Below are 12,749 nucleotides of genomic sequence, written 5' to 3' on the forward strand. Positions count from 1 at the left end.
CGTGCTGAGCAACACACACGCACACGCACACGCGAACGCGCAGCAGGCTGCCAGGAGCCACTGAGACACGCACACGGGCCGAGCCTCGGGATGCAGCCACAAGAAGGAGCTCATGAACATGTTTGCAGTAAACGCATTTTTCGTCATCAGTGGTGTGTTTTTTTTTCATTTTTTTTTTCATGATTACAGGATTTGAGTCACGAGCCACGCGCGCGCATTCCTCAGCAGGCTTTTGCGCATCTCCGATAGCAGATCGTCCCGTGCTCTCGTGCGCCGGAGCGTGGTTTTTAATCCGCCTGCCCAGCAGGGAGCTCTGCGCGGACATGCTCCAGCGGCGACACGCCACGCGTTTATTCTGAGATACTTTCAGTATTTTTTCAACATCCCAAAGATGGAGCAACGGCTCCCCAAACCAGAGGGCAAGAACATGGACGCGTGTCTGAGGCGACTGAAGCAGGAGCTGGTACGTTCCGTTTTATCTACTCTACTTCTTCTACCATTGCGATCAGCAGATGTGGATCCACCTTGTGATGTTCATATCGTGCGTGTAGCAGTTTCGATGTGCAAGGAGAAAAAAAAATCAAATCAATTCCTCATTACAAAAATATTATATGTTTTTCACACATGATGTATCTCTCATACGCTCATATTTTAAGTTTTTCAGCTTCATTTGGGGATCCATGTGTATTTATTTTCTTTCTTTTTTTACCCTGTTAATCTTTGTAAGCTTAAAGCTTTGAGCACACCAGAGGCATGTGTACATATCCTCCTCCTCTCCATCTGGGACAGATGTTTTAAATCTTAATGAGCGACACAGTTTCTTCCCTTCTCTCAAGGAAGACTTAATCAGAGGGATCCTAAAAAAAAACAAAAATTAAAAAAAACGAGTTTCAAGATTCTTAATCCTCATTTGCAATGGACTGGAGATTGGTTGGTTAGTGAATAGTCGATTAAGGGATTGACAGCGTAATCCAGCGAGAGTTCTGATATGATATTAGTAGTTGGTTCACTTTGAGTTTTCCCGGCTCTGGATCTTTAGAATGTGATGATTTTGTGCTTTAAATATAATTGTAAACTGAAAACAAGATATTTGAAGATTTCACCTAGAAACCAAAGTTAAAGACATTTTGAACACAATTTATCTAAAAAAATTTTTTAAAAAACTAATCAACCAGAGAAGAAAACAATCATCAGCTGCTGGCAGTCACACTGCGGCTCATCACGTTATAATACCACCAACCCCTTCTGTGATATGTCTCCTGTCATATAATAAACACATGTGCTTCATGGTGGCACATTTAAAGCGCCGTCTCTCAGCCCCGTCCTTGGAACTGGAGAGCGCGACCTGGACGCTGCACCCGTCCACACCCGAATCACACTGAGCACCCGTTCACAAGAAGGAGCCTTAACTGGCACGGATCTCATTTGGAACCATCTTTCTATTTCCTTCACTGCAGCCACCGGGCCTCGGAAAGGCCTCGTGCTCCGTGACCTCATTGGATTAGCCACAGGTCCGCGGAGTGGCGCTTCAGATCTCAAGGGGGAGTCGATGAGGCCAGCAGCAGAACATGGTTGTCGGATGGAACAGAAAGAGCGCCGAGCCACGGCGGGGTGTGGTGGGGTGGGGAGGGGGGGTGGGGGGGTCAAACAGATGCCGGTTATGGGCCATGTGGGATTCAATCTGTTGCTCAGAGAGAAAACGAGGGGCGTCCATGCCAAGGTTGTCACTTTTCTTTGCGCCGTGACGGATCCTTTACCCCGTCGCCCAGTGGAGAGCGCTAAAACAAGCTCCATCTGTGCGCTGCGGGGCTCACAAAACACCCAACCAGCGGAAAATCCTCAACCAGGTGACCGAATGAAGCTGGGTGAAGCTGCTGTTGTTCGGGACGACATCGTGTTCCAGTCGTCTCTATAAAAATCAGTTATAAGACGCTTGTAATCTCGCATACAAGACTCAGTAAAGCACATAATTAAGAATAATTTGAGGGCCGTACGTTACCAATACCGTAACAGGTTTGATAATAATCAATGCAGAGGATGTTGAGTGAATTAACTGCACTGTTAAGGCAAGATTCAATGAGCCGAACGGTCAGATTGAATTGTCATTTAATCTCATTTATATATTTAACCCTAATTGTGCCCCAATGCTTAATAAATTACGCAAAAAGTATGTTCTTATACTTGAACTCATTTTTTAAAAACCTAAAGCAATTAACAAGCGCAATACCAAAAGATATGGTTGCTGCTAGGAATAGATGCAAAAAAACATCCAAATACCTCAAACGGTATACAGCGTGTTTTTTAAAAAGGTTAGAAACTTTGTGAAGTCCTCATGATGTGAAAGAAACAAGTTGTTCACACGTTGTTTGGGTCTTCAAATGTGCACCTTGTGGTTTGCATTGTTCGGAGGGTTATTGCAACGTGAGCCCCCGGGCTGTCTGTGTGGGGCAGTGGAAGGTCACACTTGAACATTTGACCCTTGACCCGACGAGGTCCGGGGCTATTTGTTCTTACTGCTGACCACATCCAACCACGCCAGTGGATGCTAAACCCCAAAGCTGTCAGCTCCGGTGTGTCACCGCTTGTACAAACTGAAAATAGAGTTTGTCAACAGGTTGTTAGCTCCACTTTGTACCTGGAAGAATCACTGCGCGGCTCCTTCTGATCCTGAGGACTAAATGGCAACAATGAAAATATTGTCCAAGCCCACGCTTGACTCGTCATTCACAACACAGACAAGGAGTCACGGAGTAAAGCCTTTCCGGGGCCCGCTCAGTGCAAACGCCGACGCGTCTCTGAGTCACAACGTCTAACCGCAGGGTTCACACCTGCATTTTCCGGGACTAATGCGCAAGTCGAACCTTTTTCGGCGTCATCCCTGCTGGAGCTGATTCCACATGCATCGCGCTGCTCTATCCCTCCGTCACACCCCCCGAGGCGCATTTCAAAAACATAACTGTCGGCTTGGAGGTTCAACAGCCAAAGCCGGCAGGAGAATGAGGTCATGAAATGTGAGGAAAACACGGCGCACGTCCTTTGTTACCTTCAGGGCGCGGTATCAGAGAGCGACACGTGGAACAAAGAAGCCTAGCGTGGTATAACTTTAAGCGTGTTTGTTTGGTGGCTCCCTCGTGGCTCCTGCTCTCCAGCCTGCCCTTCCTTCCCCTTCAGCTAAAATTGGCATCGCTCAGAGTGGCAGCTGCAGGGCGATCGTTGTGTTTGAGATGGCTTCTACAAAGCCAGTTCATCATCTTGAGGCCTCGTGCACAGAACCTGCTTTATTACTGTGTTGTTTGAAGAAATAACGGTGGATTTGTTCTCATCGGCATGGCTCTGTGTCTTTGGACCCTTTCAAATGACATTTTGTTTCAGGTTATTGCTTTGTGTGGTTAAAATAAATTGGATTTTTGGAAGTGTTCTGCCACGGAAATAAAAGATCTTGTTGCGGACTTTTTAAAAGGAATACAGATTGGGGTTTTTTATGGCCACCTGGGGACAGCAGAACAAGTTTTCAAGAGAATTTTGAGAAATAATTGGCGTATAAAGTTGTAATCATAGTTGCAATTTCTTTTCCTTAAAAAATCAGCTACCCAACGTAAAAAAAAATAAGAACCAGAGTGACAGTGACATTGCGTGTCGTAATGAACAGAACTAGATTCGGGGGGGGGGGGGGGGGGGGGTGGTGGGCGGTGGAGTTGGTCGTGGTGCCCGTCCACAGCATTTATTGATTCCGCTGAGGATTTTCAGCCGGGAAGAAAACAGATATTTGGATCCCAGACGGTGTTCATGCCGAAGATGAAACCCGACCCGAGTCCCGCTGAGCATCAGCAGCGCAGCGCTTGTGGTGTCCTGAATGATTTGGAGCAGGAAACGGGTTAATGAATCTAAACACACGCTTTGTATTGAAAGAAAAAAAAAAAACACATTGATTCCATTTGGTGTGAAACGGGGGCAGAACGTGTCTGACATTCTGCTGACATACAGTGATGCATACGGGGAGGGGGGGGGGGCTAAAGGGGCCTGTTATACTCCCCAAAGACATTGGCTCATGCGCAGACGACAGGTGCTCTCGTTTTAATTGTGAGCGTTGTCCGGCGACGCAGAACGACTCTGTTTCTGAAAGGAGTTATCGAACATTCTTAATTAAGACTGTAAGCGCAATTCCACGTACAAGCGCCTCAACACATTCAATATAACACAAGCACAACACTCGGGTGAGGTTTTTATCGAGCATTATTTACACTTCCTTCTCCTGAACGTGCCCCCCCCCCCAAGGGCATTCGGACCAAACAGTGCCACCATGTTCCCTTTTCGTCAAAGAGGCATTCATTGCCGCGTGTGCAAGTCATTTTTCCAGCGAATGCTTCACAGCTTTTACTGCCCTCTTGATTGCGGCCTCGAAGGCGGCCCACGACACACGTCCAGCGGCTCGGCCACAGAGACCCTCTCTGTGTCACCCCCCCCCCCACGGACAGAGACCCCATTTCTGTCCTTGACCCACACAGCCCACCATTCATTTTTAATTAGGGGTGGAGGTGGAGGTGGAGGGTGGAGCGGACTAGCTGCTGGCCTTCTGAACAGGAGCAGCTTTTGGGTCAGATAAGCTTGGCCTCACTACTTCTTCCCCCAGCAGCCAATAACAGATAAACAACAACAGTGAATGGCCCATGATTCACAGTTTAATTTCTCACCTGACATTACGGTTCATGGGTTCGAGCGAACAGCGCACACAAGAGGTCATTGGAGCGAGGCGTGTTGGGATGTGTGAGCTCAGTGTGTTTGCCCTGTGAATTTTGTTTGTGGGCTGCCATGAAGGCAGAGAGCGTGATCTCAGTACACGGCAGAGGAGGAGCATTGATTCATTCATACTTTGTGGTATTTAATTCCCTTTCATGCATATTGAATGCTTCATAAGATTCATCTCCATGTCACGGACCCTTGACGTGAGTGTGTGAAATGAACAATCACCAATCAATTTCAATTCCTTCTTGAGATTAAAATGGGCAGAAGTTTTAAGCCTCCATTAAACATTGATCCAAGACTGCAAGTAATTGTTTTTACACTTTGAAGCATTCAGCCGTTAATTGCCAATCATGTCCGCTTTGCTGCAGCCAGAGAAGAAGAAGTGGGGTGAGAAGGGGCAGAATCTGGACATCCAGGCCGTCTTTCTTTCATCCATTCAGCCGGTTTGCTTTATTAAAAAGAATATGTATATATATCTTGGAAAATACACACTTAATTAAATGGCTGAAGAAGTTGGAGGCTTAAGTTCAAAAGAAGATTCAACTGAACTTAAAAATACATGTGCAGTAGAACCATTTCCTGCAGCCCCAATTTCACCCCAGTTCTCTTATTTAATTAGATTAGACAGATTTTTTTGTTGCTCCATTTTTATTCCGGGTAAGACCTCAAGGTGCTTATGTTGGTCTGCATCCACTGTGTCTTTATCCTAGTGACGTTCTGAGCTGATTCACACGTTGTTTAGACTAGAAACCGCTGCAGGACCCTTTTTTGTAAAAGTCACTTTTTGCATTCCCAAGCAGGCGGCAGAAAGAAGGCTGAAAAGGCTGACATATTTGGGCCAAAACGTTCAGCCTTGAAATGGCACCAGTGCATTGAGTTAGTTTGTATGGAGGAGGTGGAATAATAGGGTTTAGTCTACTACTGTTGTTCTGTTTGTTCCGCAGGGCACAATATGAATTATTAATGTAGCCTGAGAATAGAAATGGCAGTAAACAACTCTGGGTTTTAAATAACCAACGGAAAGGCCTGCATTTTAGGGGATAATGGGAAAGTTGCATGTGAGTGTTGAATTAAGGTGTGTTTAGTTAGCGTGTGCAAACAGGTGAGACCCTTTCAGACTGCAGATAATATTTCAAAATCAGACATAATACATTTAAGTGGTCCAAATTTCCCCAGCAGCTCAGAGTGCGTTAATCCCTCAGCTGATCCCCCGAAGCCGCATGTCTGCCTCTAAAGATGTTGCAACAATACATAATTCTGCACGTCAACTTGTCTCCAGACTTGTTGACCTTTGATGTGGAGGAAAGTAAACCGTAATTACGTACTCTCTGCAAGCCTCTCCCAGGACGCAGCCAATTACAGCTACTGAAGTCAGCCATATGTGGAAGGCACAGAGACGAGAGACAACCCGGTTGTGCTAATTACATGAACCTTCTCTGCCTCATTTAGCGATACAACGGGAAGCTCCGAGGCTTTTGTTCCCGGCATGTGCATCGCTAGGTGATCTCAGAGGCCGTTAACGCCCCCCGTGTACCTTACTCGGCCATATGTTAGCGATGAGGCTTCAGGGTAACGGGCGCCAGGTATTGGATAAGTGTCAATTTACAGGCCATTGATTGACAGGAAATTAATTGAAAGCAATACTTATGAGCAAATATGTAATCATCCAAATGGCAAACCTCTTTTTTTCTATGCCAACATCTGGTAACTTGCACAGAATACAGCTGAATGTCATTCACTGTGCGGGTTCTTTCAAGTGTTTACAAAATAAACTTTCAACCTGAATGTTGAATGATTATTGAAGTGGAAATGAATTTTTCTCAAGGGGACATGGAGAATTGTCTTTCATCAAAAACATCAAAGCCAGCTTCATGCTCGAACCAAACTGGTGAACAGCCCAACTGGCTGTCAATGGCAACCCCAAAGAAAGCCAATTTTGAATTGACTCCTTATAGAATGCTTACATTTATTTAAATGTAAAAGATCATTTTTGCAATGAAGAACATGTGTGTATTTCACAGGAAAGCAGAACTCTGCAACAGTCCCTTCTCTCACAGTACTTACAGGTTGCCAGTTGTCCAAGGCAGCGACTTTTCCCACCCTGGGCTGGGGAAGGGGGGGCAACACAATCAATGCTCCCTCAAGATTAAATATCACAGCCTGATGATGTTACACCCCCCCCTCATGTGTTCCTATGGTGTCATCCATAATTAAATCCAACAACAGTTTACTCTTGGACATTAAAACATATGGCGAAGGATCCCCACCCATCACCCCCCCCCCCCCACCCCCTCCCATCTTTGGCCTCCCATCCTTACAGCCGGCTGACTCTCACCGTCCCTCTCACTTGCAATCTGCCTCCTTGCTCCTCTCATTGTTGGTCCGTTTCCGCATGAGTGACCCCCCCAGGGCCCCCCCCCCCACACTCCCCTGCCAACGTTTGGGGATTACAGTCTAGACGGCCAACGCTGATTGGCTGTCACGCCCAGCGCTGTGCCCCCATTGGAGAGAGATACATATAGGGTCTGCCAGACAGATCCGTTAGAAAGGTGAGAGACGGTGACACGCTGCACTACGAACTAACAGGGAGACAGAAAGGGATTCTCAGAACTGTGACAGTTTATAGAAGGTAAGGGTCGGGTTTCGATTCTCAAGATTTGATAGATTTACAATAGAATAACTGTTATTTTTAGATCATTTTAGGCAGTGACATTGCATGTTACATTAGATTAGACACATAGAGGCCTGTTTTGTGAGAAGCACACTGCATTCGTGTTTAGTCGACGGTTATCTGTCTCGTTACAGTTTAACAGGACAGATCTTGACAGATCAACGGATGTTGGTATGAAGAAGCGAAAAGAAGTGTTGATCACACAACAAGTTCCCACAGACACCTGGCACGTTTTCAAAATTCCTGGCGTGCTTCCTCTCACCTTCCCACAGACGCTTTGTTCATTTAAAGAAAGGAGGCCTCCGAGCAGATTTAGTCCTCAATCAGTTGCTTCATTTGACATTTGTGAGCCTGTTCTTAAAGGAAGATAAACAAGAGAACAATTCAAAAGGCCTGGGGTCAAACGGTTCAAGTTGAGACACGGGTCAGGACGCTGCCCGTGGGCGTTCTGTCCGCCCTTCAGGAGAAACGGTTAGTCTAGGATCACATGACATGGGCTCTTAAACAGGAGATAGCCGAAACAGAGAAGAGGAGGAGGAGGAGGAGGAGGAGGAGGAAAGCAGAGCGTATCACTGCTGCACAGAAGGAAGTAAGAGTGGAGACAAAGAGCCCAGAGCAAAGAGCAAATATGGATTAAAGTAAGTGGATGGGAAATGGAGATGCACAAGTGAGTAAAATAGAGAAACGGGTGGATAGCTCGTCTGTTTTGCAGCTTTCATGGGTTGGATCCAGTCTCATGCTGAGGCCATATGGGACCCTGGACCGTCATCCCAAACTAGGTCACATAACCCATGACTAAACAAGGTGCACAGCCTGAACAGACAGACTTCAACTGTGTTTTTCCATGGAGCCATGAATGTAATGCTGTTAATAAGGCCAGTTGAAGCTATGTAATTGGATTCGTGCGGCCGCTGACATAAGTGATGAACAAGAGGGGGGACAGCGAATGAATCCCTGATGGACGAGACGTGTCGTGCCGGAAGGCTGACGAGTCGAAGGAAGGAGTTGACGACCTCCACAAGAGGTCTTTAGCTATTAAACTAAAGTGCATTTACATTTTTTTCTTTGTCTCTCATCATGTCTCTTTCTCTCCGTCTCCCTGCAGCTGTGCATGAAAGAAGCCGGCGATGGCCTCCACGCTCAGATGAATTCGATGATGGGAGCCCTCCAGGAACTCAAGCTCCTTCAGGTCCAGACAGCGCTTGAAAACCTCGACATTTCAGGTCGTCCCGTCAACCGGCGACTCCCGCATCCGCCTCCTCCCGAAGCGCCGGCCGCAGCGGCTCCCACCCCGCTCGAGGATCGGGGGTCCAGCTTCAGACGGAGCGCGCCGGGGGAGCGCAGCCCCAGCCCGATGCAGAGCGCAAGTCCGTCCCCGGGGAGCGGAGGCGCCTCCCCGCCTCGGAACAGAGGCAGCACGGGAACCTCGTCCTCCTCGGCGTCCAGCCTCGAGAGCGAGAGCGGGGGACGTGGCGCGAGGAGCGAGAATGACCTCGAGTCCATGCCCAAGAGGTGGTCGGGCTACTCCGCACCGCAGGTGGATTTCTATGGGCCGACGGTGGGAAACCCCCCGGTGGAGCCCCGCGCTCGGCCGCAGGCTCCCCGCCGGGCGCAGGCGGCGGACCTGCCGGGGATCCTGTACAGCCTCTCCAGAGAAGGCCCTTCGTTGGACAGCGACTACTCCCAGGACAGCGCCGATGACGCCAGCGACTGGACTTCCTCGCTCATGAGCCGCAGCCGCAACCGCCAGCCCCTGGTGCTGGGCGACAACGTCTTCGCCGACCTGGTGGGCAACTGGCTGGACCTGCCCGAAGCGGAGAGGGAGGAGGGCGGAGGGGAGGAGGCGGGGAGGAGAGCAGAGGACGGAGGGGCGGACCGGCCGGACACGCCGGCTCACCCGCTGCGCCTCAGCCGCTCGCAGGAGATCTGCAAGAAGTTCTCCCTGACCACAAACATCTTCAAGAAGTTCCTGCGCGGCGTCCGGCCCGACAGGGACAAGCTGCTGAAGGAGAGGCCCGGCTGGATGGCTCCCGAGCTGCCGGAGGGAGACCTCTTCAAAAGGCCAAAGAAGGGGGCCCTCAAAAGGCCAAAGAAGGGGGCCCCCAAAAGTTCGAGAGGCAGCTTCTACCTGCCTTTCTGGGCGAACGGACAGCAGGGCAAAGGCAGGTCGTGTTGCTATCTAGCAGAGGACGAGAAGAACCAACAGCACCACTTCCCCCGGTTCCACCAGCAGCCGTTGGCCGGGATGTATTTGGACAGGAGACAGCCAGAGAAAATGCAGCCCTTGTTTGACTACAACACAGCTGTGTGGGTCTGACAGACTGCCAGTGATGCCAAACCGAGTGAGCGACAGGTGCCGGTGGGCTTTTGGGGGGGGTTTACAGTTGTCTTCCGAAAATGAACCGATGAACTTGAGAACCCACAACGAGATGATCAAGACAAGATGCTGTCTGACAATCCTAAAAACCCATATCTTGTTTGATGCGTGTGTCTGCGTGGGTGAGTGTCTGCTGGAGAGTTAGTTTAGAGACTTTTTTAAAAGACTTATGCTGCAAGTTTTGTATTGTTCACCTTTCATCTCTTACGTGTGTTTGTGTGTGTGTGTGTGTGTGTGTGTGTGTGCGCACGTATGACTGGTTTCTATCGATGTCCCAAAAGACCGGACATCTCTCACAGAATGTTTCCATCATTGCGGATCTTTATAAATAATCCACGGACATTTCACTGCTGCGCTGCAGGACTCTATATCTCACTTATTTGCATCTATGAATAGAAACACCAACTGTTGGATTGCATGGTTGAAGTTTTTATAAGCCATGCTGCAAACAGCCGTTACTGAACGCACTGCCACCCAACACGGCCATAAGCTCACTTCTGTTTCCCGCCGGCCCCGGCGCTGTGGAAGCCCATCTCACTCACTTTGCTCAGGGAAGGAGACACTTCACCGCATTCAAATGGGTTTCAAACAGAGTTCAGAGAAGCCTCTTCACTTCGTCACAGCAATGCCGTGCACGTCTAGCGCAGGAGATTGCACATTCAACTTTTGAGATTTCGAACCAAGCGATCAGCCACGTCTGGCCCGTAGCCGTGTTGGAGAGCGCTTGTTTTTCTTCTCCGTCATGCCGACACGGCACGCGTCGGGTCAACTGTCGGCCCACAGAAAAGGGGGTAAAGATGGCACTGACTGACGGCCATCTGGTAGTTATGTAAAGCTCCACAACGTCCAAAAGCCGGCCTGTCCAATCTCAAGGCTTTGAGCACGAGCTGAATTATCACCATTATGTTAAATACTGTGTGAGTACATTCACAGCGCTGTAACAGGGACATTGTACATGTTTATCATTCACCAAACAGCAGCAATAACAAACATTGCCTCTAACGTCAAATCGCAGGATTTTGATAATTCTGCACAAATAATTCTGTCACAGAAACATTGAAACCCTCAGCAACGTCATGTATGTGTTCAAACAGCAACCTGATCAATTCATCTTATGCTGTTGTATCATAATGAACAGTTCCAATGTTGGTTGGTTTGTTTTACTTCATGCAGCATCGTAACAATAAAACAAAACAAAAAAACAAAGCTTTCTTCACAAACTGACATAAATGTCAGGATTCCCTCAGGACGGGACGCTCAAACTCAAAATGCTTTGTTTCTATAGAGGACCACTGTTATGCAAGGACAATCCCACACGCTAACTTGTTGCTATTGTGAAAGACAAACGGTTCATTTCACTCAGTTTTAACTGGGATCCCCGAACCAATCAACTCAGCCAGCAGGGATTAGGCCTTTAGGTCTTTGAGTGTCTTGGCGAGTCGATCCATATGGTGTTGTCTCAGTATTCAGGTCAATACATACTGTACATTAAGATGGTCAAACACACACACAGACACACACACACACAGGCAGAAGTTTCTGCTGAGTTTCATGCATTATGTGTATGTAGATGTTTGATTTATTTCTTCCTATTTACAGTGTAATTACCAAGTGTAATTTTTCTGCACTATTGATATTTCTTCATCGGGGTTCTGCGAACCTTCAGTAGTGATTCTGTGCCGTGTGAGTCTTTGTAAATTAAATATGTTTTCATGAAGAAATGTTACTCTGCGTCTCGACTTTTGTGTATTAAAGTCTTTTATTGCTGTTACACGGTTGAAGTCAACAACATATCATTGATCTCCATTGTCTTCGTGAGGTAACTTATCTAAATTGTCACCCCATATAAAACAGCTCCACATTTACTCATAAGTTTACCATCGGAAATAGCGTTCCATGAAACAGATATCCGCCTCTGATCAACAGATTTTGCTTTATGCTCTTTTTTTTTTTCCTCCGGTGAAGTGCAGCTGCATCACAAACAGCTTCACCGAGGCCAAAAGCCAGTGAGTCACTCGCTGCCTCTGCATCACGGCTGCTCCAAATTGATTCTAAATCTGTACAACTCCATGAGGCTCTTCAATAAATAAACCACATGGACTGTGCAGCCTGGCGGTTCATCAGCGGCTCGCTCCGTGACACTCAACCCCTCAGATGCTCCCTGTGAGACGCGCATCAGTCAGTTCACTTTGTGAGTGCATTTAATTACATCGCCCTCCCTGTTGAAGAAACTGTTGTGGATGTGACGTCGTGCTTTTTAAGTGAGGTTAATCATTAATAGAGTCATCAATTAGTCAATTAAATAATGCAGATTCTTCTATTAGATTCAGTCAACTTTCAAGCAAAAGTGGCAAAAAACTTTCCCAAGTTCCAAATAAACAGGCAAATAAATGATCCTTTACAATATTCTCTGTGTTGGCATAGCGTGTGTAATTCATCAATTACACCAAAATGTTGCAGCTCAAAGAATTGCCAGAACTGTAACTGTAACTGTTCCAACCTGCAGTAAAGGGATGTGAACAAATAGAGATGAACTGCTGCCAAATGGGTTCTGATCAATATTCTCTCAGCTTTTTAACGCCATCTCACAGGGACACATTAAAACTTTACATAATATTTGACGGGCAGGTCGGTGAGCATTGTCCACAGAAGAAAAAGATTGAATAATCAGCGTGTGTGTGTGTGTTGTTTGTGTGTGTGTGTGTGTGTGCGTGTGTGTGTGTGTTGTGTGTGTGTACAACAACAGCTGCAGACTTAGTGCCTTCTCTCTCCTGACTCAGTTTCCCCTGGGATCCCAGCAGTGAACGCTGACTGCTGTCTGACCACCACCACCCCCTCCTCCCTCCTCTCCTCCTCCCTCCTCTCCTCCTCCCTCCCTCTCTGGTCCCAGCTAGTCAGCTGTCGCCCTCTCACAGCCTCAAAACCACCCCCCACCCCGCCCCGGATCTGGGGCACGCG

General features: G+C 47.7%; 1 protein-coding gene across 1 annotated transcript; it reads left to right on the plus strand.

Annotated features, from left to right (window-relative positions):
* Nucleotides 1–11,517, plus strand: inka2 (inka box actin regulator 2). The gene is made up of 2 exons (XM_037448185.2): nt 1–463; nt 8,520–11,517. Exons 1-2 carry the CDS (start codon nt 392–394, stop codon nt 9,729–9,731), a joined length of 1,284 nt encoding a protein of 427 aa, XP_037304082.2. The 5' UTR covers nt 1–391; the 3' UTR covers nt 9,732–11,517.
* Nucleotides 11,518–12,749: the final 1,232 nt, after the last annotated feature.

The sequence above is a fragment of the Pungitius pungitius genome, chromosome 8, assembly GCF_949316345.1.
Source record: "Pungitius pungitius chromosome 8, fPunPun2.1, whole genome shotgun sequence".
Lineage (NCBI taxonomy): Eukaryota > Metazoa > Chordata > Actinopteri > Perciformes > Gasterosteidae > Pungitius > Pungitius pungitius.

Excerpts from the sequence above, each read along its gene's own strand:
- inka2 (XM_037448185.2), top strand. The coding sequence starts at position 392 with ATGGAGCAACGGCTCCCCAAACCAGAGGGCAAGAACATGGACGCGTGT. Across the intron at positions 464-8,519 it reads GGCGACTGAAGCAGGAGCTG|CTGTGCATGAAAGAAGCCGG; the intron begins GTACGTTCCGTT and ends GTCTCCCTGCAG.